We start from the raw sequence: 27,353 nt of genomic DNA on the forward strand, positions 1-27,353 counted from the left end.
TAAGTAAAATTCGCTTTTTAAAAGAAATCGTGAGTTTCTATGTTTGCTTTCGGTCGATAAACTATCAAGTTAGGAAAATCCCGATTATTCTTAGATTTCCAAGAGATATTTAGAAGCATAAATATGCATTGAACTTTATCAAACGTGCGAAAATCCAACTAATTCTATACCTGACAGTCCACTGGATCAAATCAGCAATGAGACTTTACTCAGGTTTTGTCCCCACTTTTTGATCTGCCATTATCAGGTTGTGAACCGAACAAAGCCTGGATTGGAACAGAAAAGACTGGCTTTTTAAAAGAGAGCAAGTTAAAAAAGAAAACCAAAAGTGAGCAAGTTGACCAGAGGATAAATATCTACTTCACCTATGTCTTTGCACAGTATAAAATAAGGTCCAGTGAATGGGATTCTGGAAATTTGAGATCATTCTGGACAACTGATTTACCATTAGAAAATGTCTTCAGCACAGGTTTGTAACAAATTCACTTGCCCAGAAAATGCAACCCTGTAACTGCAGTCTGACCAAACGGATTCATTCAAATCAAACAACCAAAAACACAAAAATAAAAAACAGATTAAGTATACATTTCCCTCATACATCAAAATTTTCAGAAAAGAATGATCATGAATAAAAGTTTAGTTAAAAATGTCATAAACAGTTTGAAAAGAATCAACTGCATACACTGTTGAAAGTTATTTCATATTTTATTTCTAATTGCAGTAGTTTGCATCTGATTACATAATTCCAAATGATGGGAAAGGAAACCTCCAAATCAGTACCAATTAGCTGTCATGAATCTATGGTAAAAGGACTCATTAAAGACTTAAGAATGAAAGATGACCAGAGCTACCAATATTACTAATTATAAGCTTTCTCTAAAGAAATATAGAGCAAGTTGGTACTTTGCAAAATACCTTTCTTTAAGCAATTTAGAGACTTCCATCTGTTAGTCTTATGCTGAATTAAATGAGGGTGGTAGCAATTATTTTAAATATTGTGTCGACATGAATATACAAATATATATTCTACACACCTCTTTTGTTATAGGAACCAAAGACTGCAAGTAAAAGAAATGGTAAACAGAGAATAAAAAAGACGTGCATATTCTATCTTACACAGTTCTGGATATCAAGTGAATAGTGGCGGACACTGCTCTAAGTGGATCACACATACGAACACACATTATTAATCCTCCCAACAATTCTGTGATTCTGCAGGTACTCTTCTCATCATCTCCATCTTACAGGTGAGGAGCCTGAAGCTCAGACAAGCTGGAGAAGGTGCCCGTGGTCACCTGCAGGTAAAGGGCAGAGTGGGGGTTGTGGCACAGGCTGCCTGACCTCAGAGCCCATGTTCTTCACTCTCTACCACATGCCTCCTAAGCACTAGGCGGCTGTGGAAGGGAGAGAAGACACAGTCGAACACACCCTCCGAATTCCTCGGTTCACTCCATACCTGAGAGGCTAGTGTCTTATCACACTTATAGTAAGACTTAATTCAGATTTTGTTCTTTTCTAAAATAGGAAGAAAAAAGCAATGATGGTAGTTGAAGGTAAATAAAAAAAAGTGGTATGTAAAAGCTGTATAAATGAAACTTCCCCTTACTAAGCAGGACAGAGATCTAAACATCTCACACCAATACAAATCTTTTTAATCTTTATGACAGGTAACATAAAGAACTTACTTTCATTTCACTACCAAGCCATAGTTAATACTGGATGTTGTTAAATCTGTACACAATACAAATAAAGTATAAATCCAGCTAGGTATCTTATTTGAAACATGCTTTTACCTATTAGATTACTCACTTGCTCTGAAGTCAATACTGACAGCAGTTTGTATCTATTCAAGATGTTATGCAATGTCCTATAATTTAATATTTACACAAGATAGATGAGAGTAAGTTAAACTACAAGTCACCAGGAGTTCTGTAAGCAACTATACTTATAGCCATGATTCCACAGATGTGGTGAGTAAACCAGTGGCCACTCCTTAATAAAATACAAGAATTTTCATCATGCATAGTTTACAGGCTCCTTAAGAGGTGGTCTCTTTGAGAGGCGGGATTTTCAAGAAAGATTCAACAGTCAAACAATTAAATCTTGGCAAGTCTTTTTTTACACAAACACTTGGTTTGGTTATTTAGCCACCTTAGTAATACAACTTATTTATATACTCTAATTGGAAGTGGAATAAACACTGCATGAAAAATGCATGCCTATCGAACTCATTAGTAATTACTATTACACTCTCTTAGCAGTAAGAATCATTATTCTTGGATTTCAAAGACTTTATTTTCTTTCAGGGCATACTTTATAGCATTGTATTATAGGAATCAAACAGTATAACAACAAAAAAGGTTTTTTTTCTTGAGGACCACTTCCATTCCACCTTTGAAATATAATCAAATCAATGAAACTAATTTCCACACTAAAGACAAGTTAGTAAAATAATTCCTCCAAGTAGTGTTGCATATGAACTACAAGTTTACCCCAACTATTTTAACCATTATAATTTGAGATTTTCTAGGGTACAACAGCACTAGATTGGGCTGTTACTACGCAGACAAGAAAAAAAAATGTCACCTGCAAACACGTGAATTGGGGTAAGAATCTTTAGACAAACCATATTATTAGAGGAGGTTAAGTAGAAAAACTAATGTTTGAGTTGCACCACCCGTACCATGAACTGTAGCACAGATGCAGAGTCAAAACATTCTTGGTAAAACAATGCGGAGGAAAGATCTACATATACCACAAATTTACCAAAACACTTTTACGTACAGAAGCCTAAATATCTTAGGAGGTTTAGATTACCGACGAAGATGATCACTCAGTCAACTCTTCAAGGCTGGTTCCTTACGAGTACTAAAAACCAGTCCATGGTCTCAGACGCATTCCACCTAGGTTAAGTGTTCAGGGACTCCACAGAGTGAGAAACATCAACTGCAATTGTCCACTCTTAGTTTCTGGTTTTTGATTTAATGTTTTATAGTACCTCAGATTTTTATTCCAGAGTTTGCACACTTAGGAAAGGAAATTATGCTAAGCATGGGATCAAAGATGTGCTTACTATAAAAAAAAAAAAAAGATGTGCTTATTTTCTGAAGCCATGTGAAGGTTTAATCCTCTGTGTATTACTTTTCAACACTGAAGAGTTCTCTGGAGACCAGTAGAATAAAAGTTTCACAAGCTACATGAAGGATTTCTTTTACAGTTGCATACCACTTCAATGTGGCTAGTTAGGTCTAACTAGCCCTGCCCTTAATTTCATCTTACTAGAGTTGATGATGAAAAACTAACAAAGGGTAAATCTAAATTCCCAATAAAATACAAGCAAAGAACACCTGTACACACAATAAAATACATCCTAAACACAAAGTAAGGGTATAATATACTCTGCAGCATGATACTGTCTTTATTATATTTCTCCACTGTATGTAGTTCTTCCATTCAGAAATGAGAGACCATCTTTTCATTAAGTTGTTATTCCCTCCTCTTTCCCCAGCTTAGGGATACTTTCCCAAAGGCTTAATTTGTACAAACTGTTATGAAATTAAATTTTCATTTACACATAATTTAAGTGTTTATAAAGCACTCAAAATTGTAGCTCACACGTATATGACTTCTGAAAATAAAACGACACTTTGAACATAATCCTTTTGTTCTGCAAAAATATTCTACATACGTGCATATGTTCAAAACAATCTGTTGTTGTTTGGGAAATTTCCGATGCACAGTAAGTTAAAAAAAAAAAAAGTTGACAACTATATCAGTATCTCCAATGTTAAGATAACTGGGTGCCACCTAGTGTTTGATTTCTGCAACTATCAACTTTACAAATTCAAAACTGCTACTCAGGTTCTAAAAACCACCTTTTTTGTTGATGTTTATAGTGGCAAAATAAGATCATGAAAAGAATGTATACAATATCAAAATCAGTATAAAAATAGCCACATGCTACTTAAATATGAAAAACAGACCAATCATTTTTGACTTTAAATGCAGATTTCTGCCTCCATTAAACTGTACCAAAATCTCAAGGGATAATTCATCTAAGTAAGTGGAATATACAAAAATTCATTGTACAGTAAACAGGCTAGTCAAAACTAGGGCTTAATTATGATTCATAATGCGTGTACGGGGCTTCCCTGGTGGCGCAGTGGTTGAGAGTCCGCCTACCGATGCAGGGGACACGGGTTCGTGCCCCGGTCCGGGAAGATCCCACATGCCGCGGAGCGGCTAGGCCCGTGAGCCGTGGCCGCTGAGCCTGCGCTCCGCAACGGGAGAGGCTCACAGCAGTGAGAGGCCCACGTACCGCAAAAAAAAAAAAAAAAAAAAAAAGAAGTACATAATGCGTGTACGGCAAATGGTTTTACTCAAAACATCCATTTACTTACTGGAAGTGGTCAAAGTGGGAAAGGCAGTTAACACACTTTTTTTCTCTTTTAGAAGAGCAGATGTGGTCTTTTACCCATAAGCTCCGTCGCATCAAAAGAACAAAGTGGGTTTAACATTTAAGAGAATTCAGCATTACTAGTTTTTAAAGAAATACCTTAGAAACAAATCAGTCTGCTTTAACAAACTGCACTCATGCTAATGAAATTTTAATCTTCTTTAACGGGTCACAGCCCAAATCCAAATTGTTGAATAATCCTCAAAGAAAGTGGAATGTGAAAGGTTGAGTTCGACTTAGATCTGGAAGGAAAAAGAACATCAGATCAACCAAAAGAAGAATTTTTATATTCCAACAGTCTACCACATGTAAGGGACACATGCACCCCCTTAGGCTATCTGGGAAACAAATCCAGTTTGAAGAGGAAATTCTGAACACTAGGTTTTTCTCAATTCTGGTCTGCTGTCATTGAATCTTTACAGCAGCCTTCAGAATGCTATACGTTATGCAGAATATTCTCAATAAAGTTTACTATTTTACTATCTCCTTCCTTTTGTGCTACTGATTAGAAATTTATTTTGGGGGTAGGAACAGACACAGGGAGTGTTACTTCCTTGAGAAACGGAAAAGTGAGATACCAAATTCTCCTCCCAGTCAACCTGGTTATAGGAGTGAAGGCTAGAACACATAGAAACCATTTGGAGAAACACCTTAGGGAAGAAGTCGGGTTCTCAGGTGACAGACAAAGCGACCCTTACGAAATGTCCAAGATAACTCAAATTCCTTTAATAACTACTACCTTTACTATCCCTTACTGCCAGCCTCAGTTCTGAAGAAGCATTGGCACAAACTGAGAAATACTTTCCTTAGAAAAGCTTAACCCTATCTAGATCCTCACCCTATCACCTCTGTGTATGTGGCTTCATATTGAGGTATGTACTCTGACTAGGTTCTTTATTTCCTAAAAAAGGTCTTCTACCCCAGCTAAGCTGTCAAAATGTTGGGATCGCTCCTTAACCTATAACACAGTAGTAGCTCCATGTCAGGTTCTTGTCACAGAGAATCATCGATAAATCTACTGTCCAAGTGTCATTCACAGCTTAGTCACAAGAATCCTCTGGCTCAGGGGTTTCCAAAGGGAGATAACATAAAAAATAGAAGGATATTGTTCATAAGAACCTAGGGGCAGGACAGGAATAAAGACGCAGATGTAGAGAACGGACTTGAGGACACGGGGAGCGGGAAGGGTAAGCTGGGATGAAGTGAGAGAGTGGTATGCACATATATACACTACCAAATGTAAAATCGATAGCTAGTAGGAAGCAGCCACATAGCACAGGGAGATCAAGATCAGCTCGGTGCTTTGTGACCACCTAGAGGGGTGGGATAGGGAGGGTGGGAGGGAGGAGATATGGGGATGTATGTATATGTATAGCTGATTCACTTTGTTATACAGAAGAAACACACCACTGTAAAGCAATTATATTCCAATAAAGATGTTAAAAAAATAGAATGATGGATTTATTTCTTATCCCTTTTCATTTTTCTATTTTAGGGTATGCTCTGAAATACAGTACTGTATGTTTAAAAATTCATAAATGCAAATACACACTGGAGATATGTACTCAAATTTTCTTTAATTCATCATGTATTCTAAAATGGTTTGGAGATGCATCAAAATGTAAGATGGACTGAAGGATGAATAAAGGTATAGGCAGGTATGTGATAAACCAAGTACAGAGATGTTAATTGTAGAATCTCGGTGGTAGGTATCACTTAATTCAGACTTCCCCGAGACCAGCCTTTGTTTTTGTTCGGTTGGGTTTTTTGTTTTTTGGGGGTTTTTTGGCCGCGCCGTGTGGCTTGTGGGATCTTAGTTCCCTGACCAGGGGTCGAACCCAGGCCCTTGGCAGTAAAAACACAGAGTCCTAACCACTGGACCGCCAGGTAATTCCCAGCCTTTGTATTTCTGAAAAGCTCCGGTAATTCTGTTGCACAAACAATCCCGGCCAGGAGCAACTACTCTAGGTATACTAAAATTTCACCTTTGAATAAAATCAAACATTACTACTATTATTTTTAGATTTATATACACAGGTGTTCCTGAACTACATTTTTATTTAAAAGGGTTTAAAGAGCCCAACCCAGATTTAAGAGTAACTTATAATACCACCCCAGTTATTAAATAGATTTATATTGCCAGAAACTAAGTTTGAATTTCACTGAAATATTTTAACAGCAGAAGGGCAATGAGGCACTTATTCTTGTGAGCATTACTGCTTTACAGTGAGAAAAAACAACGCATTTTCCTCAAAATTAACACACCAACTCCAAACCTAGAGTTTGCCAATAGTGCATATCCAACAGATAAAATAACTGGCAAAAGGCCTCAATTTTAAGAGGGCGCTTTATTTTTTTGGTGGCTGCGCAGCACAGCTTGTGGGATCTTATTTCCCTGACCAGGAATTGAACCCAGGCCACCACAGTAAAAGCGCCGAGTTCTAACCACTGGACCGTCAGGGAATTCCCTTTAACAGGGCTTTTAATGTTATGCTGTAATTCCAACACTTCATATGAAACTGGTTCAAACAAGATTATTCTTCTAACACACTAGTGTTTCAATTAAGAGAAGGCATGTTTGTATAACACAGGGAATATAGCCAATTATAGTAACTATAAATAGAGTATAACCTTTAAAAATTGTGAATCACTGTGAACTTCCGTGGTGGTCCAGTGGTAAAATTCCATGCTCCAAATGCAGGGGGCCCGGGTTCGACCCCTGGTCGGGGAACTAGATCCCAGATGCATGCCACAACTAAGAAGTCCGCATGCCACAACTAAAAAAAAAAAAATCCCACATGCTGCAACTAAAGATCCCGTGGGCCACAACTAAGACCTGGCACAGCCCAAATAAAATAAATAAATAAATATTAAAAAAAAAATTGTGAATCACCTTACAGTACACTTGTAACTTATATAATATTGTACAACTATATCAATAAAAAAGGCCTGTTTCTTTGATAAAATCTTGTATTTCTCATAACTGTCTGCTAAATTTCTTAATAGCTATCTCTCTAGACACCCTTAACTTAAACAAGTTGAGATTCCAACGCCTAGCATTCATATTGCCAAAGCAAATATTGACCTTTTTAGGAAGAAATACTGAAAAAGATGATAAAATTCTCAAAGCATGAACAGTTTGACTAGCACAAACAAAAGTTGAAAAACTCAACGTGAAAAATGCTACTTACATCATCAATGTCTTCATCATCATCTCCAATGTCATCAAACTGGATTTCATCATCATCTCCAGGACCAAATGTATCAGTTTCATTGATTTTAGCTAAAGAAACAATAACAAATATACTCATATAATATAACCAAGATGTTAGTAAAATGAATAAATTGCCCACTAAAAGAAGTGGTTGGATATCAAATGTTGAAGTATAAAAGGAGACTCTTACAAGTCAAACTTTTAAGTTTCATTACCAAAAAGATCCTCTTAACTTCTACCTAACAACCCTAGTATATAGAACAGTATTTTACACAACAAAATCTCTAAGTCAAAATGCAAACAAGTTTCTTTTGCTCACAAAGGTATTTTTAGTGAGGCAGGCTCTAATTACACAAATTCTAAAGCTATTACAACTTCCAGCTACACTTCAAAAAACGTCTGAGCACACGCTAACAAGCCACAAATCATCAGATAAACTCATCAATCAGAAAAATTTGGTCAAATCATGCTTATCCCTAAATAACAAAAATGAACCAGGAAGTGCTAGTCCTATTCCCAGATATATTAGCATTTCCTAGATTGGAAATGCCAAGTAAATAATTTCAGCAGGGTTTTCATGCTCAAGTAAAATTATAGTTTTCTTGATAATATGCAACAGAACCAAAAAATAACTTCCAAACAAAAAATGCAGGCTTACACAATAGTATGTAAAGTCACTTCCCCTTTGATGAGGTCATGAGAAACTTATTTTTATTTAAGTTTTATGCGTTAAGAACGCATAACTTTTGTACTGCGGGGGAGAAACAAAAAACGTTGATTTAACAAAATCCTATGGATACTATGACACTAGGATAAGATGAACTGAAAACTGACTTTTTAATAAAAATCGACAACAGTACCTAATTGCTATCCTTGCTTCACATTTAAAGATAATGACAGTCTCTTTAGAAAGGAACTTTCAAATAAATACTATAATAAATTTATTCCGTTGACTGGCATTACGCAGAAGTTTAGGGCTTATAAAGGATAATTCCTCACCAAAAGTATATTTATTAGGAACAGAATCCCAGTTACTTTTTTCTTAAGGTGTCTAGTATTATGAAGTACAGGCAGGCATACATACTTGGAATGAATCACGTAAACTCAAAACTAAACATGCAAAATCCACAAAATTCTACCAAAATTCCTTCATCTAAATACCACCAGGTAATAACACTATGTAACAGGTTAATGTAATATCTCAGACATTACCATGTTCTGGAAGTTCGCCATATGCCTTCAGACTTCTAGCCTCATCTGCATTGTATTTTAAAATTACATCAGCTTTATTATCCTTAAAAAAGAGACAAATAAGATTTACAAATGATTATGCCAAAATATTATCCATTATTCCATAAATTAGTTTCAAACTGGATAGAAAATTAAATTTCACTGTTGTGTTATAAACTCTTGTCCTTTTTCTAAAAATTTAAAGTTTTCTCCTACCCTCTGAAAAACATCCTTGGGTTTAACCCAGTATAAAGAAGCTTGCATGCGTAAATGAATAATGATCAACAAGCTTAGGGAAGACAGTTATAGATTTCACTTCAATAAGAGCAGAACTGTACAGACCCAATCTTTTGGATTATTTATAGTTACCCTTTGATTAGAAGTCTTTTGAAGTACAAAAATTCCCTGGGACCATAATTTACAGGTGATTAAATACTCTAATTCAAAAATTGAGACCGGTATAATGACCCAAGGAAATTATTATACCTTTCCACGTATCAGTGGTTCTTAGGGTACAAATCCATCAGAATCTCCTATGGAGCTTTTATACCTCCTAAAGACAGATAAATTAGGAGATGTGGAGTGAAGTCCATGAGTGTGTATTGGTAAAAGATATGGGTATTTCTGATGCAAGTGTCCCACTGAAAACTAATACTTCAGAATGTTCACACTTCCCCATCCGAAAGGAATCTGACTCAGTTAAGGAAGAAAAAAAGGGTTGAAGCTGATTGTTTCAACTTCAAAAATTCTCAAAGGCAACGTAAGTGATCACAATGATCCAAGAATGGTGTGATTCACACCAGCACTTCTTAAAACGGTAAGTGTACAGAAGCCCAAGGGGATTCTGGTTAAAACGCACATTCTGATTTAGGAGGCCTGGGGTGAGGTCCAAGAATCTGCATTTCTAACAAGTTGCCAAAAGCTAGTGATGCTACTGGTCCCTGTACCACCCTTTAAGTGGCAGGGACATAAAAGAAGGATCATGGGAGATTAAGAATTGGAAAACTTAATGTGGCTGTCATTTTATAGTATGAATGTTACACCTTTCAGAACCTTGATTTCCTTATCTGTCAAACAGGGAACTAACTAATTGTTCCTACTTCTGGGGTTATCTTTAGGATCAAAAGAAGAAAATGGACATTAAAATGGTACGAGTTTAAATTAAAGCAGGCTATCTCAACCTCAGCACAGTTGATATTTTGGACCACATAATTCATTGCTGTAGGGACTGTCCTGTGCATTGTAGGATGTTTAGCATCACCCCGGTCTCTATCAACTAGATGACCAGCACTGATCCCTACCCCCAGGTGTGAAAACCTGAAATGTCTCCAGACACTGCCAAATGTACTCTGGAGGAAAATAATCACCCACGGTTGAGAACCACTGATTTAAGGTAAAGATTTTAATTCTTTATTCTGGAACATATATTTAAAAAAATCAAAGTACGATCAAAGTTATAAAAATAGAAACACGATCACTCAAAATGTAAATATATGGTGATGAGTTCCAATAGGTGGAAACCAAATGGATTTCATAGCCCTAGCATGAGTAGAGTCTCCAGGTTGACATCATGAAGGACAACTACCATTTTCTTCCTAAGCGCTCATCTAAATTTAGAGCACATACTTTTATCATGGTTTGTACTGCAATTACTTGTGTGCCTGTCTTACCCTCTCCACTACCAGGCCATAAGCATTTTGTGAGATGACAGCTTGACTCATTCAGTTGTATCCCCTAGAGTAATGGTTTCCAGATTTTGAGTTCAAGACGTATAAGTTAAAAAAAAAATTTTTTTTAAAAAATGGAGTCAGACAGTCCAACATAAAATTATTTTTATCTTGCCAAGTAAGAACACCAACAAAACCACCGCAATATAGTATCCTTCATTCCAAAAAAGGGAACTTTTTAAATATCAAAAAGGGAAAAAGGACTATTTAGCTTCATGAAAAATTCACACTGTCTGTGATTCTTCTATAGTGAAAATGCAGACTCCACAGACTGGCATTTGGGAACCATGATCCCTGGGGTACCTAGCACAATGCCTAAGACAGAACTGGCCCTTAAGAAATGTCTGTTGACACAACGGTGAATAGCATACTGGCCTGGAACTGGTCAAATATGGTTATGACTTATGTTCTAAACATTAATTGCTCATAAAATTCAAGCAAGTAAACAATGAAAATTTTATTTTTACCTGGTAATCCCGTAGACCAACCAATATAATGTCTGAGGTATTTATCCAGACCTATAAAAGTCACAGGAGGTTACATTTAAAATAAAAATAATCAATCAAGAGCAAGGTAGAGTCAGTCTTCCCATAAAATACACATACTATTCACCCAACTGTGGGTAAAGTACCTGTATTTAGAATTAGGAAAAAAAACTACAGTAAGCAGCTGAGCCACTTTCAAATTTTCTATAATTTTGGATATTAGAAAAATAACAATCTTATTTAACTACTTGACAGTTTAATAATTCCAGAGGACCAATGATTAGTTTAGAAATTAAGGGATTCTTAATACTGAACCCCTCTAAGTGGTCAGTTATCCATTACAACATATGAGAATAGTAAATTAGGAATGTGGTTTTATCTCCCTCCCTCCCTCCCACACACCCAAATACGCACAGGAAACAGAACTCCTTTAGTTTGGTAACATGAGCATTAACAAGACAAATTTTTTAAAACTCATAAAGACAGGGATGGAGTGACTTTTAACCAACCTGATCAATAAATCTGCCTGAACACCTACCCTGATGAGAAATTAATCACTACTTTCCAAGGCAGCCCACTCACGATCTCAGTTCAGGAAATTTAACATTAATACAACACTTATTTACTGTAATTCATATTCAAATTTTCTTAACACCTCCTTACAGCTATTTCCCCCACCCTCAAACCGGAACCCAAACAAGGGCCACCTACTGCATTTAACCATTGCATCTCTTTAATCTCCTTTACATTGAAATAGCCCACCCTGCTGTTTTTTTCCCATTCATGACATTAACATTATATATACTAGCAGTCAGGCCATTCGTTTTGCAGTGTGTCCCTCAATTTGGACTTGTTAATTGTTTCCTCATGATTTGATTCAGGTTAATCATTTTGGGGCAGGAATACAACATAGGTGATATAAATGAGTCGTTAGACAGATACCTGTATAAAATTACCATCAAAGATCTTGCTGTTTTGACTTAGAGGTAAATCACTGTTCTACTGAAATCTTTTGGGAACTTACAAAAATGAGGTCCTTGGCCCATAAAAACCTTAGAGCCATTTTTTCCCCTTAACCATAATTTTATATTAAAGTAAAACAAGTCTCCACACTTACCTTTTTTCTCAGTTTCCCTCTGATGTGACATAACCTCTTTACACCATCAAAACACATCGCTTCTAATCGTCCATTTCCCAACATTTTGATTACTTGAGCATACTCTGGAGGAGGGAAAAGTAAAGGGTATAGGATATTGCTGAATTTTTGATAAAAGCAACTTAAAAGTCCACATACAACTGATTAGAACATACAGGTGTGTTGGTTAGGAATAAGTATATGCAGTAAAATAAGTACAAGGGAGTGATAAACACCAAGCTAGTTAACGGCAGAGCCAGAACCAACACTGTGTAATGCCATTTCTATGACAAGCTGTCCCTGCTATCAGAAATATTTTAATTATCTACTCATTTTGAGTTAAGTGGACTGTCCACTGTCTTCATGACCGTATGCTCTACTTCTGGAGATCAAGGTGGCCTGGCCCAAAATGTACACTAAAATGTATCTCATCAATCTCTCACTTTGGATCCTCGCCCAACTTTCGTCTCCTTTCCCTCAGAGGGTTAGTCTTTAGAGGCTAACTGCAACACAATTTTTGGTACACCGGCAAATAAAAATCAGCTTATATGTTATTAATGTCTTTGTTAAATTAGAATATCTTAGTGATTATTCTGAAGTTTTCGTAAAGCTGGAAAGATGCTCCCAGACAAAATGCCAAACTTTTAATCAAAAATCTTTCCAAAAGGGTACCCAGGAAGCCACCCTACTTCACTGCCACTTGAAAAACTGAGATTATGAGCAGTGGATTGCACACGGGCCGTCTCTTCTGTCATTAAATGACAGAAGACCGGGGGGGGGGGGGGTCACTTCAGAACCTTTAGTTTACTCAAGTTGTATGCAAGGCTGATCCCCAAAGAGGACATCCACCAATTTGTAAATACACTGAAACAAAACTTTCAAAGGCTCGACTGTGGTGTTGACAAGTGGAAGTGAGTTACTCAGACTACAGTGAACCTAGCACCCACCTAGGGCCTCAACACGGTTGGTCGATTTAAAGGCAGGCTCTCTTCCAAAGTGGGGGGAAAACATGAAAAAGAAAAAGTAATGGCAGTCAAAATAAACTCAACTGCTAAAGGAGGGCAAGAATCAAGGGTAAGAAATAAAAGGGTCTTTTAGCCAAATAACATGTTTCATCTTTAGTGGCTTATATATTCATGGCATGAACAAATCTACCAAGTTCTATAAAAAGATAAGTAGAAAAAGTTCTTTGTTAAAAACTGCTGAAAATTACTGGGATAACTAGAAAAATTTCAATCTGGACTATATATTAGATAAATAATATATTCACGAGTGTGATAATCCTACTGCAGTTACGTGAGAGAATATACTCGTTCTTAGGAGAAACACGATAAAGTAAGTAGTAAGGGAAAAGTATCATGATGTCTTCAACTAACTTCCAAATGGTTCAGGAAAAACACACACACGCACACAAAGATGAAGGGGTTAAAGGAATTCATGGTACTTAGAGTGCAACTTTTCTGAAAGTTTGAAATTACTCAAAATAAAAACATGGGAAATGGGGATGTATGTATACGTATAGCTGATTCACTTTGTTATACGGCAGAAACTAACACACCATTGTAAAGCAATTATACTCCAATAAAGATGTTAACCACCCCCCCACCGAAAAAACCCCCAAAAACATAACTCTCAAAAACCAAAACCAAACAAAACATGGGAAACTACTGTTAAGTATCTGGCACTTAACAAAAATCTTAATCAGTTTGAAAAGGTCAACTGTTCAGTTTCATTTTATTATGTTATGAAATTACATGTAATTTACATGCCTCAGATGCATTCCTCAAATACCCATGGTCTACTGAACATACTATGTAGCACCATTCGCTATCAAAAAAAGTCTACTAAGTCATGGAATCGTCAACCATAGCTTTTGAGGCTTAATTCCCTCTGAACTGCTCAATTCATTCTTAGTTGTAACATGAGTGTTCACATAAAACAGTGAAACATACACATTTACAGAAACGCCATCAATCCTCAGCGCATGCTGAGTATACCAAGAAATAACTACCAGGAGAAAGGCTCTGGAGAAGTGTGGGGGATGAGAAATGGAGAAGAGCAAAAGGGGACATGCGGTTTTTTGCTCAGGATTATGAACAGTATCTCTTTTATGTTGAGAAATTGAAAACCTTACTTAAGAAAGCAAACTATTACTGAAAGAAACCTAACTTATGAAAATGCTTACCTTGCCCATCTTCTTTGAACACCAGCTCTCTCTTTTCAGATTCATTCTCATTCTTACCTCTGCGTCTATTTTTACCTCCTTTACCTAATAGTTTTAAAGAAAAAGACATTAATTATCTGCACAACAGAAAAAGAAACCAAACTAGGGCTTACAGAATGTTCTTTAAAAGCCACTTAAATTATAAGAAGTACAATCTACTATGTGTAATATAAATAAGCTACACGAATATATTATACAGCACAGGGAATATCGTATTTTACAATAACTTTAAACAGAGTCTAATCTACAAAAATACTGAATCACTATGATGTACATCTGAAACTAATATAATGTTGTAAACCATACTTCAAACAAACAACAAAAACCTGAAAAAAAATGAAAAATTAAAAAATTCACCTAATTTGGTCATGTATCTCCAATCATATTAAACATATACATGTCGTCACTTCCCTACCCTTCCTGGAAATCCCTTTTGGGATACTGCTGACATAAAATACAAACAAACCAAAAGGAGATATCATAAACATAACGACTACTTGGTTGAATACACTGCTCAGTGAACTCCTCCTACAGTGGCCCACAGGACCAAGGAGGGATATATAACGGATCATGATAAATTTTATAAAATGGGGTCTCTCTTGTACCTGCTCCCCCAAATGAAAGGTCTGTGTGCAAAAAGAAGATAATTGGGCCGGGGTGGGGGGTGGGTAAAGTTTTATCAACTGGAAAGGGACACTGATTTTGTGGCAGTAGAGGGAGAGCAACAAGTCTGGCAACCCTGAGAGTTTACATTTTGTCCTATAGCTGTAGGATACATCAAGCAAGTTAAAAAGCAAGGTACTTAGAAACAAATGACAATGGAGACACGATGACCCAAAACCTATGGGATGCAGCAAAAGCAGTTCTAAGAGGGAAGTTTATAGCAATACAATCCTACCTTAAGAAACAGGAAACATCTCAAATAAACAACCTAACCTTGCACCTAAAGCAATTAGAAAAAGAGGAAGAAAAAAATCCGAAAATTAGCAGAAGGAAAAAAATCATAAAGATCAGATCAGAAATAAATGAAAAAGAAATGAAGGAAATGATAGCAAATATCAATAAAACTAAAAGCTGATTCTTGGAGAAGATAAATGAAATTGATAAACCATTAGCCACTTTCCACTAAGATCAGGAGCAAGAAAAAAAGGGAGAAGACTCAAATCAATAGAATCAGAAATGAAAAAGGAGAAGTAACAACTGACACTGCAGAAATATAAAAGATCATGAGAGATTACTACAAGCAACTCTATGCCAATAAAATGGACAACCTGGAAGAAATGGACAAATTCTTAGGAATACACAACCTGTCAAGACTGAATCAGGAAGAAACAGAAAATATGAACAGACCAATCACAAGCACTGAAATTGAAACTGTGATTTAAAATCTTCCAACAAACAGAAACCCAGGACCAGATGGCTTCACAGGCGAATTCTATCAAACATTTAGAGAAGAGCTACCACCTATCCTTCTCAAACTCTTCCAAAATACAGCAGAGGAAGGAACACTCCCAACTCATTCAACGAGGCCACCAGAACCCTGATACCAAAACCAGACAAAGATGTCACAAAGAAAGAAAACTACAGGCCAATATCACTGATGAACATAGATGCAAAAATCCTCAACAAAACACTAGCAAACAGAATCCAAGAGCACATTAAAAGGATCATACAACATGATCCAGTGGGGTTTATCCCAGGAATGCAAGGATTCTTCAATATATGCAAATCAATCAACATGATACACCATATTAACAAACTGAAGGAGAAAAACCATATGATCATCTCAATAGATGCAGAGAAAGCTTTCGACAAAATTCAACACCCACTTATGATAAAAACCCTGCAGAAAGTAGGCACAGAGGGAACTTTGCTCAACATAATAAAGGCCATAAATGACAAACCCACAGCCAACACTGTCCTTAATGGTGAAAAACTGAAAGCATTTCCACTAAGATCAGGAGCAAGACAAGGTTGCCCAGTCTCACCACTCTTATTCAACATAGTTTTGGAAGTTTTAGCCACAGCAATCAGAGAAGAAAAGGAAATAAAAGGAATCCAAATCAGAAAAGAAGAAGTAAAGCTGTCACTGTTTGCAGATGACAGGATACTATACATAGAGAATCCTAAAGATGCCACCAGAAAACTACTACAGCTAATCAATGAATTTGGTAAAGTAGCAGGATTCAAAATTAATGCACAGAAATCTCTTGCATTCCTATACAATAACGATGAAAAATCTGAAAGTGAAATCAAGAAAACACTCCCATTTACCATTGCAACAAAAAGAATAAAATAGGAATAAACCTACCTAAGGAGACAACAGACCTGTATGCAGAAAATTATAAGACACTGATGAAAGAAATTAAAGATGATACAAATAGATGGAGAGATATACCATGTTCTTGGACTGGAAGAATCAACATTGTGAAAATGACGCTACTACCCAAAGCAATCTACAGATTCAATGCAATCCCTATCAAACTACCATTGGCATTTTTCACAGAACTAGAACAAAGAATTTCACAATTTGTATGGGAACACAAAAGACCTCGAATAGCCAAAGCAATCTTGAAATCTGGAGAAAGAAAAACGGAGCTGGAGGAATCAGGCTCCCTGACTTCAGACTATACTACAAAGTTACAGTAATCAAGACAGTATGGTACTGGCAGAAAAACAGAAAGATAGATCAGTGGAACAGGATAGAAAGCCCAGAGATAAACCCACGCATGTACGGTCACCTTATCTTTGATAAAGGAGGCAAGAATATACAGTGGAGAAAAGACAGCCTCTTCAATAAGTGGTGCTGGGAAAACTGGACAGTTACATGTAAAAGTATGAAATTAGAACACTCCCTAACACCATACACAAAAAGAAACTCAAAATGGATTAAAGACCTAAATGTAAGGCCAGACACTATCAAACTCTTAGAGGAAAACATAGGCAGAACACTCTATGACATAAATCACAGCAAGATCCTTTTTGACCCACCTTCTAGAGAAATGGAAATAAAAACAAAAATAAACACATGGGACCTAATGAAACTTCAAAGCTTTTGCACAGCAAAGGAAACCATAAACAAGACCAAAAGACAGCCCTCAGAGTGGGAGAAAATATTTGCAACTGAAGCAACTGACAAAGGATTAATCTCCAAAATTTACAAGCAGCTCATTGCAGGTCAATAACAAAAAAAAAAACAACCAAATCCAAAAATGGGCAGAAGACCTAAACAGACATTTCTGCAAAGAAGATATACAGATTGCCAACAGACACATGAAACGATGCTCAACATCACTAATCGTTAGAGAAATGCAAATCAAAACTACAATGAGATATCATCTCACACCTGTCAGAATGGCCGTCATGAAAAAATCTAGAAACAATAAATGCTGGAGAGGGTGTGAAGAAAAGGGAACACTCTTGCACTGCTGGTGGGAATGTGAATTGGTACAGCCACTATGGAGAACAGTATGGAGGTTCCTTAAAAAACTAGAAATAGAACTACCATACAACCCAGCAATCCCACTACTGGGCATATACCCCGAGAAATCCATAATTCAAAGAGTCATGTACCAAAATGTTCATTGCAGCTCTATTTACAATAGCCAGGAGACGGAAGCAACCTAAGTGTTCATCATCGGATGAACAGATAAAGGTGTGGCACATATATACAACGGAATATCACTCAGCCATAAAAAGGAATGAAACTGAGTTATTTGTAGTGAGGTGGATGGACCTAGAGACTGTCATACAGAGTGAAGTAAGTCAGAAAGAGAAAAACAAATACCGTATGCTAACACATATACAAGGAGTCTAAGAAAAAAAAAAGGTCATGAGGAACCTACAGGTAAGACGGGAAAAACGACACAGACCTACTAGAGAATGGACTTGAGGATATGGGGAGGGGGACGGGTAATCTGTGACAAAGTGAGAGAGTGGCATGGACATATATACACTACCAAATGTAAAATACATAGTGGGAAGCAGCCACATAGCACAGGGAGATCAGCTAGGTGGTTTGCGACCACCTAGAGGGGTGGGATAGGGAGCATGGCAGGGAGGGAGACGCAGGAGGGAAGAGATATGGGAACATATGTATATGTATAACTGATTCACTTTGTTATAAAGCAGAAACTAGCACACCATTGTAAGCAATTATACTCCAATAAAGATGTTAAAAAAAAAAAAAATAAGCAAGGTAGTAACTGCCTGATCTTGGAAGTAACCAAGATGTCCTTCAGTAGGTGAAAGCATAAACTGTGGTACTCGCATACAATGGAATACTATTCAGCAATAAAAGGAAATGAGCTATCAACCCCCCCCCAAAGACATGGAGAAACCTTAAATGTATATTACTAAGGAAAGGAAGCCAATCTGTAAAGGCTGAATAGTATGATTCCAACCATATAACATTTTTGAAAAGGTGAAACTATAGAGAGAGTAAAAAGATCAGTAGTTGCCAGATGGGGAGCGGGGAAGGAAGGACAGGTGAATAGGTGAACAACAGGATTTTTAACGCAGTATGGTACTGTAATGGTGGCTACATGTCACTATATATTTGTCAAAAATCCATAAAACGTACAACACAAAGAATGAACCTTAATGTAAACTATGGACTATCTATAGTGGCTCATGTAAGATATTAATAATAGAGGAAACTGGGAGGGTGGGAGTTGGAACTCTGCAATTTCTGCTCATTTTTCTATCAACATAAAACTGCTCTAAAAGACAGTCTGGTAAAAAACAGTAAAAAGGTACACTAGGGATGCAATCAGCAAAATCTAGCTGGGGGTTGGGGGATGACGGGGACGATGACAACATGGGGACGAATCCACAAGACAATCTGTTTTCTTCAACAGATACATTATGAAGGAAAAAAACCCCACAGATGGATGAAGAACCTACCAGTTAGAAGAGACTTAAAAGATATCAACCAATGACAATGTATAGCCCATATGTGGACCCTGATCTGGTGTGGACGGTGCAAGTTTAGCTGTGAATTAATGACGTCTGAGGCCAGGAGTTGAGTACATGGAGGCTCATTATACTAGTCTACTTTTGTATATGTTCAAAATTCTTCATAATGTAAGTTTAACAACAAATAGAGCAAGCTGAAGAAGAGTATAAAGCTACCATTGTGTAAAAAAGGGATATTCATACTTGATTACATATAAAATATCTCTGGAAGGGCACATACAAGAAAGTTAATGACTGCCTGTGAGAAGAACTCATTGGCAAGAGGACACACTTAGGAAAGACATTTCATTCTACACTTTTTGAAACTTGAATCATGAATTTTACTATTCAAAAATCTTAAATAGGGCTTCCCTGGTGGCGCAGTCGTTGCGAGTCCGCCTGCCGATGCAGGGGACACGGGTTCGTGCCCCGGTCTGGGAAGATCCCACATGCTGCGGAGCGGCTGGGCCTATGAGCCATGGCCACTGAGCCTGCGCGTCTGGAGCCTGTGCTCCACAACGGGAGAAGCCACAACAGTGAGAGGCCCACGTACCGCAAAAAAAAAAAAAAAAATCTTAAATAGTTCGACAAAAAATAGAGGTGTGACATGATCCTCTGGGTGGGAAAACTGGTAAGAAGGTCACTGTCCTTATTACACATAGAATGAAGCACACCTAGCCTGACCGTGAAGAGGAAGGGACAAATAAGAGGAATATTTCTGAGATGGAAACAAGATGGGAATTGTGACCATATGTGAAGGGAGGAATAAAGGATACATGGAGCTTTCACAAAACTTCTCAGGATCTCAATTCCAGCCTCTATAAAATGAGGGAGTTAGAACAGAAGATTCAAGTGCCTCTATATTCTTTCTACCATGTAGGGTTCTAGAATTCTTCTATCTACCGGTAGCCTTAAAAATCTGTACCCTCCCTCCCATTTTCCATACTTTAAATAATGACACTGCTGATCATTTCTCAACTCTTTTTCTGACTTTTAAAGGGCCACTTGCACTATTCTTGACCTTTCATCACCCCCTACCCCTTCACTATGCCTATCCCTTTTGAGCTTCATTAAGTCCAAATTCTCAGCTTCTGCTTACCTACTTTCTAAGGAAAAATTTCTCTCACCTACCACTTCCATGCTAAGAATTTTACATCTCATCCTACTATTTCAGCTAAGCTTTGGCCTCTTATTTCTAATGTGAGGCTCAGCACATTTCCAGTGAACGGGCTACTGTCATTCAAATTTTACTCAAAACTCAAATTACTTTCTTTTACAAAGTTGGTCCTTAATAAACATCCTTATTTCTGTTAGCGGTAACATAACTACCTTAAAGAATATAAGTCTTTCAACCTATAAGCATGACAGCAATCTACCTCTCAATACTCCTCTTCAATTTCCCTATGCTTCAATCCAAGCAGACTTCTCGCTGTCCCAGTAACTCGCCCTTAACAAGCTTATGCCTATCAGATAGGCACTATTTTGTCTTTATCTCACAAGAGAGAATGAAGTGAGAGCTGGTATTTGCATCAGGCAGTATCACCCCAGTGACTATGCTCTTAACCAGTATGCAATAATGCCGCCCATTTACTTGTCACTATCACCCTGTGAGATAATAAGTCATTTATGCCCAGTTTACCAGTGAGTTTACTGAAGCTCAGAGAAGCAACACACTATTAGTGAGTGGGGGTGATCAGATCCAACCTAATCCTTTTTTGTTCCTGGCCCCCACATTAGGGTATCTCTCCACAGCGTTTTGTTCCCATTCTAGAACCTAAACCACATTGGCAGCCATTCCAAAAGACAGAAGAAAGGTGTTAAGTGGTAGCGACACTAAGCGACTCACGGGAGGAGCCTGGAAGCAGCAAAAACAGGTTCACAGCCCAAACAGAAAAAAGAACGTGTACCTGGCCACTGCAAAGACAGACTCTTAACTTCTTGAGTCATGTGCACTTACTCGGTCCCAGGGGCAGTCTCACAATGCTCTGTGCTATGTTCGGCAGGCCTCTACAATGTCCTGACCCACCCAGAGTCCTCAGAGCTCATTTCCTAGAAAGAGAAAAAGTATCCTCTGCTTCAAGCCACCAACCATGCCAAATCTTCAAAGCAGAGTGGGCATCAGTGCAAGTACCACACCTACTTTGTTTACTGAGTCACATATTTAGTTGGAAAATTCTTTGAATCAATCACTCAAGAGTAGCCCATACATTCCTAAAGGACTGGTGATTTTAAAACTAAAAGTAGTAACTTCTTTGAAGTGTGGGAGGGAGCACCTTACCCCAACTGCTCTTCATTAGTGGGCCCAAGGCTACCTTTTTTCCCTGAGGTAATAAACTGACAGAGTCTAGAGGATTCTAGAGGAAATAAGCTGGTAAGAATCAATCCAAATCAAGTCATTCAACACACAGTTAGTGGCAACACACAGTGACAATACATGTGTAAACATCACAAAGATTATGTTCACAGGCTCTGGCTTTTCCAATGAATAAAAACAGAAAAATAATCATGAATTTATTTCACATTAGTAAACCGCATCTCGTAAAACTCGGGAGTCTTGAAAAGTACTGTTCCTCTAAGATAACAAGTAAAGATAACAGATGGGTTTTACAACTATAGGAATGCTTAAACACCAAATTCAGAATGGTGGCTACCTCCTGGAAGAGATGAAGAGAGGGAGCGGAAGGGGATTGGGGAGGGGAACACAGAGGGCTTTAACTGAATATGTGTTGTAATTCTCAAGTTCAGAGTAATGGGTTGATTCCCCAGGCGTTCACTGCGTTATTTATAATTTTTGTATGCCTCATGTGTTATTTATAAAAGAATGATTCATTGCTTGTCAATTTACCAGAATTAACCATACCCTGATCATCCCCTTCCCTATTTTACTGCCATGTAATGAAATGAACTTTAAAGGACGTTTGTGAACTGGATGTGTTTTAATGTAGTTCAGTCCCTTTGGAACCAAGGGAGAGCCTATTATTCACCTAAGGGTGGAGTCAACAGAAGGGAGGTGACTTAATCCAACAATTATTTACTGAGCATCTACTAAGTGTCAAGTGCTAGCAACCCAATGTGGGGTCTCACTGCAGTGGCTTCTCTTGTTGCGGAGCATGGGCTCTAGGCGCGCAGGTTTCAGCAGTTGTGGCATGTGGACCCAGTAGTTGTGGCTCGCAGGCTGAGCTGCTCCGTGGCATGTGGGATCTTCCCGGACCAGGGCTCGAACCCATGTCCCCTGCATTGGCAGGCGGATTCTTAACCACTACACCACCAAGGAAGTCCGAATCGCTCGCTCACTTTAAAGTGGCTAACTTTACGTGATGTGACTTTCACCTCAATAAATTAAAAAATATAGTATACGACATTAGGTATATTATATACTTACACTCTAGACATCCTTGAGACAATAGGGGAAATCTGAAAATGGACTGGATGTTGGATGATGTTAAGAAATTACTGTTAGAAATTTAGCATTGATAACGCAACTGTAAATATGTCCCTCTGCCATTTGGGCCACTGACACCACAAAAGCCCGCCCTGAGCTGTGGGCCTCCGGGAACCCCACCCGGCCAGAAGCTGAGCACCAGTGCTGGTCCTGCAGCTTTCCTCTCGGAGCTTCCCCACCCCCACCCTTCTCCTTGGCCCGCTGCTGCCAGTTGGGCCCTGCCGCTGGGACGCTGCAGAGGGCAGGCTGGAGCAGAAAGGGGATTTGCTTCTCGGTTTTACTGGCATAAACTCAGCAGCAGTCTTCTCCTGGCTGTAACTGCTTTCAGTGGTTGCAGATGATTCCCTTTTGCTTTGCCCCAGAACCAACCTCACAGGGTCCTCAAAGACCCTGCTACAGCGCCCCCTCTTTAGAGGTCTGGGCCCCTCCTCCAAGTTTTGTCAGGTTTGTTTGTTTGTTTTTCTTTAATTAGAGTATAGCTGATTTACAATACTGTGTTAGTTTCAGGTGTACAGCAAAGTGATTCGGTTATACATATATATGTATATATCTAAATTCTTTATTTCTGATTCTTTTCCATTATGGTTTATTACCATAAATTCAAAATATTGAATATAGTTCCCTGTGCTCTACAGTAAATCCCTGTTGTTGTTGTCAGTCTTAATAATAACAACCTCTCTCCTTTTTTCCCTCCAGTTCTAGGAGCCAGAGCTGTTTCTAGCAATTGCTACCTTAGGGTGGTTCCCTTTTTGCCTTTTCAGCTCTACAATACATGGGTTAACCAACCTTTATATTATAATGATTTTTTTTTTGATGTGGACCATTTTTAAAGTCTTTATTGAATTTGTTACAATACTGCTTGTTTTATGTTTTGGTGTTTTGGCCGTGAGGCATGTGGGATCTCAGCTCCCCAACCAGGGATCGAACCCGCACGCCCTGCATTGGAAGGCGAAGTCTTAACCACTGGACCACCAGGGAAGTCCCCTATTCTTTATATTAAATTTTGTCTGTGAAAATAACTTTTATTGCTATCTTCTGACAGGACATGACTGATGCATCAACTGCAGACAGTTACTCATTATATTTGCTTTATAGCTTATTGTAGGTCTGAAATCTTTCATTCTAATATTTTCATTTTACCATTTTAATTAGCAACCAAAAAATATAAGGTAGCTAGGAATAAACCGGACAAAAGATGCACATGAAATGTAAGGAGATATTAAACAACACCTAAATAAAGGAAAGATATACTACATTCAGGCATGGGAAGACAAATAGCCCTAAAGACGCCAATCTTCTCCAAACTAGATACTACTTCTCCAATAGATACAATCTTCTCCAATAGATACTACTATTGCCCTTCAGAACTTACAGTCTAGTGAGGAAATCGGAAATCTCATCGCCAGAAATAAAGGTGAAAAATAAGATATCTATTGAATGGATCCAGTTACCATCTCAGAGGGGATAAAAGATGATGTAGGTTACAAGAAAACCATGACTTTGAAAACCCTATTTTGTCACCCCGTCTTTACCAGAATAATTAGCAGTAAAATACTTGCTACAAAAAGGAACGGCAAGTAAGAGGGCAGTGAGGTGGAGTGCCCTGAGAGAGCTGCACCAAATCTCGCACAGAACTGCAACCAAATACACCAAGGAATAAAAAGAGTAGTGACAGCTACAAAGAGGAAATGAGGTAGAATTCCTGGAGCCAGCTGTGAAGTGAAAAAGAGAACAGAGTAGGCCTGGGTCAGGGCAGGGGTCTCAAAGATGACTAATCAAAGGAAACTTGTGGGTTGTGAAATACATGCCTCTCCTGTAGGAAAATACCTTTTCCCTGTTTCGACTTCCACAATTTCCTTTGAGAAATTGTTAAGAATACTGAAGACAGAAACACCATTAAGTCTTAAAAAAAGAATTTCTTTAGGACTGTTCTGCTTTTACCTAGATTAGGCCTTCCATTCAGCAAATTCCAAATAAAATTATCCTCAAATCTGACAGTTTGTGAATGTTTGGCCTAAGAATGGTAGGAACTGAAAGGTCTTTACTCCCATCACAATATATACCGATCTGGAGCAAAAGTAGAAAACTTGGCTAAATATGGAACAGGTGTTCTGGGAAAAAGAAAGCCCCGTAAAAGGATGGGTAAGAGTAAGTCTCTAGAGAGGAACCCTAATGCATCAAGGTTTCGTCCACTACTTACAAAAGAGAGAGGGAGTAGTCTCAACAATACCCAACAACTGCCCATAAAGAATTCCATGCAGAAGTACCTGATGGCTACTTAAAACAGGTATCACCCTTTGAAAGTTAAGAACTGCCGGGAAGGCCAAAGACGCCCATTTGCGAAGCCCAGGCGGCCACGGGGGAGGTCTCCCCACAGGTCCCTATAGTGCCAGGGTCAGTCTGGCGCGAATCTGGAGCAGAAGCACACGTCCTCCCGCAGGAGGCCCTACAAAAATGGCGTCGGCTCCACCCCGATGTGACCAAACTGGAAGACAGGAGTAACTTCCCAGCTCCTCTCCCGAGCCCAGGATCGCGTCCGGATCGCCCAGCTGCGTGCAGGCAGGGCGGAGAGGCAGGTTACTGCCGCCTAGGAGATCCGGAGGCCGCGTGCACAGCCGGGGAGACCGGGCCGAGCGGAGTCGTGGTCCCGGGGTCCAGGCGGCATTACCTTTATTCTTAGGCATGGCGGTGACGACGGCCTCGCTGCGTCTCCGACTCCTATCTGGGTGGCGGCGGCGACTCCTCCGAGGGGCGACGCGTGGGACAGCGTGACACGAAGCAGGCGGGGGAGAGCGGACCGCGCGCGCGCGTGAGTCTAACAACCGAGCTCTTCCGAGATCCGTTCGCACCCACGCTGGGCCGCGACAAATGGCGTCGCGGCTGCTTGCGTCGCTTTTCCCCGCCTCCCAGCGCCGTCAGGGCCCGCCCCCACTCCCGGCCCTACGGCGCAGGCGGGGCCGACTGACGCCTATTGTCAGAGCGGAGGGTGACGCGGTTCCGGAGCGTTTACCGCAGTTTGCCAAACCCCTTGGGGGACTGGGCCGTGAGCAGGCAGAAGGCGGAATCCGGGAGGGAGTGGGCGGGGCCGAGGCACCACAATAAAGGCGGGTTCTGGTAGCGCCCGCTGCTGGCTGCTTTGTGGCAGACTGGCGTCTCAAGGTTTGAGCTGCGGGCTCATTAACTCTAATCTCAACAGCTCAGTCTTAACTTGGCCTAAAGCGTAATATTTGCATGACACTTGTTATTACTTTATAAATATCTGTGTTTCCTACTTCACTGTAAACCTTATTTGGCAGAGATCACATCTCTTGGTTACTATTACCAGCATTTAGCAGAATGTCTGGCACATAGTAAGTGCTCAACACACAGGAAGGGAGGGGAGAAGACAAACTCAGTGTTAGGGGCTGCATTGTATCCTCCCAAAATTCGTATGTTGAATTCATAACCCCCAATACCTCAGGATGTGACTTTGGAGATAGGGTCTTTAAAGAGGTAATTAAATTGAAATGAGATCATTAAGGTGGGCCCTGATCCAGTATGACTGGTGTCTTTATAAGTAAGCAGAGATTAGCACACAGCACAGAGGGGAGCATCGCATGAGTAAGAAGGCGGCCATCCTAGAAGCCCAGGAGAGAGACCTCAAAAGAGACTAACACTGCGGACACCTTGATCTCAGATTGGTAGCCTTCAGAACTGTGAGAAAATAAAGTTTTGTTGTTTAAGCCACCCAGTCTGTGGTACTTTGTTTATGGTAACTTCAGCAAGCTAATACAGCTGACTATGCAGGATGAATAGCTTTATTTTTAAGCAAGCTTATTTTAAATAAATCACCTTTCTGAAAACATTAGCATTTCAACATTTTCTAAGGAGGTGGACATACCTAAGTGACAGAGAAATAAAGTACAATTGTCAAACAAAGTGGTTTTCTACCAGGGACATTTGACAGTGTCTGGAGACACTTCTGGTTGTCACATCTGGGGAAGGAAGGCCGTGTTGCTGGCATCTCGTGGGCAGAGGCCAGGGGTGCTGCTAAACATCCTACAGTGCACAGTACAGGCCCGTCACCCCTAAACAAAGCAGTATCCAGCCCAAAACATTATTAAGAGTTGAGGATGACAAACCAATGACAGATGCACTTCTTAGAGGAAATGGAAAGATCCGGGCTTCTCTTTCCATCTGCAGTATTTTGCAGTTTACACGATTGAGGATGAAAGGATAGCTATAAAATTTATTTAAATTTTACTTCCAGGCCAAATAATTGTGAACTTGGGCTTTGGAGTTAGAGAGACCCAGTTCAAATTCAGCTCTGCAGCAACTTATTACTATATGATCTTGGACAAGTTACTTAACCTATTTATAAGGCTCAGTTTTTTTCATCTTTAAATTGGGTGTATGAATAGTACTTACCATTTTGGGTTGTCGTGGGAATTAAATTGATATAATGCATTCAAGTGTTCAGTAATTGTGCCTAGCACGTGGCAACT

The 27,353-nt window shown here is 39.0% G+C and overlaps 1 protein-coding gene across 2 annotated transcripts; it reads right to left on the reverse strand.

The window, feature by feature from the left end:
- Positions 1-686: 686 nt before the first annotated feature.
- Positions 687-25,771, reverse strand: EIF1AX (eukaryotic translation initiation factor 1A X-linked). Of its 2 annotated transcripts, XR_004348099.1 has the most exons (8): positions 25,538-25,771; positions 14,433-14,516; positions 12,230-12,333; positions 11,095-11,145; positions 8,883-8,964; positions 7,648-7,739; positions 1,457-4,698; positions 687-1,295 (listed from the first exon to the last, which is right to left on the reverse strand). XR_004348099.1 is itself a non-coding variant. In XM_032620165.1 (7 exons), exons 1-7 carry the CDS (start codon positions 25,551-25,553, stop codon positions 4,693-4,695), a joined length of 435 nt encoding a protein of 144 aa, XP_032476056.1. In that variant the 5' UTR covers positions 25,554-25,771; the 3' UTR covers positions 687-4,692. The 2 variants fall into 2 exon arrangements, 1 of the variants encoding a protein (XP_032476056.1); XM_032620165.1 differs by having other exon boundaries at positions 687-4,698.
- Positions 25,772-27,353: the final 1,582 nt, after the last annotated feature.

Source organism: Phocoena sinus, chromosome X, assembly GCF_008692025.1.
Source record: "Phocoena sinus isolate mPhoSin1 chromosome X, mPhoSin1.pri, whole genome shotgun sequence".
In the NCBI taxonomy this organism is placed as follows: Eukaryota; Metazoa; Chordata; class Mammalia; order Artiodactyla; family Phocoenidae; genus Phocoena; species Phocoena sinus.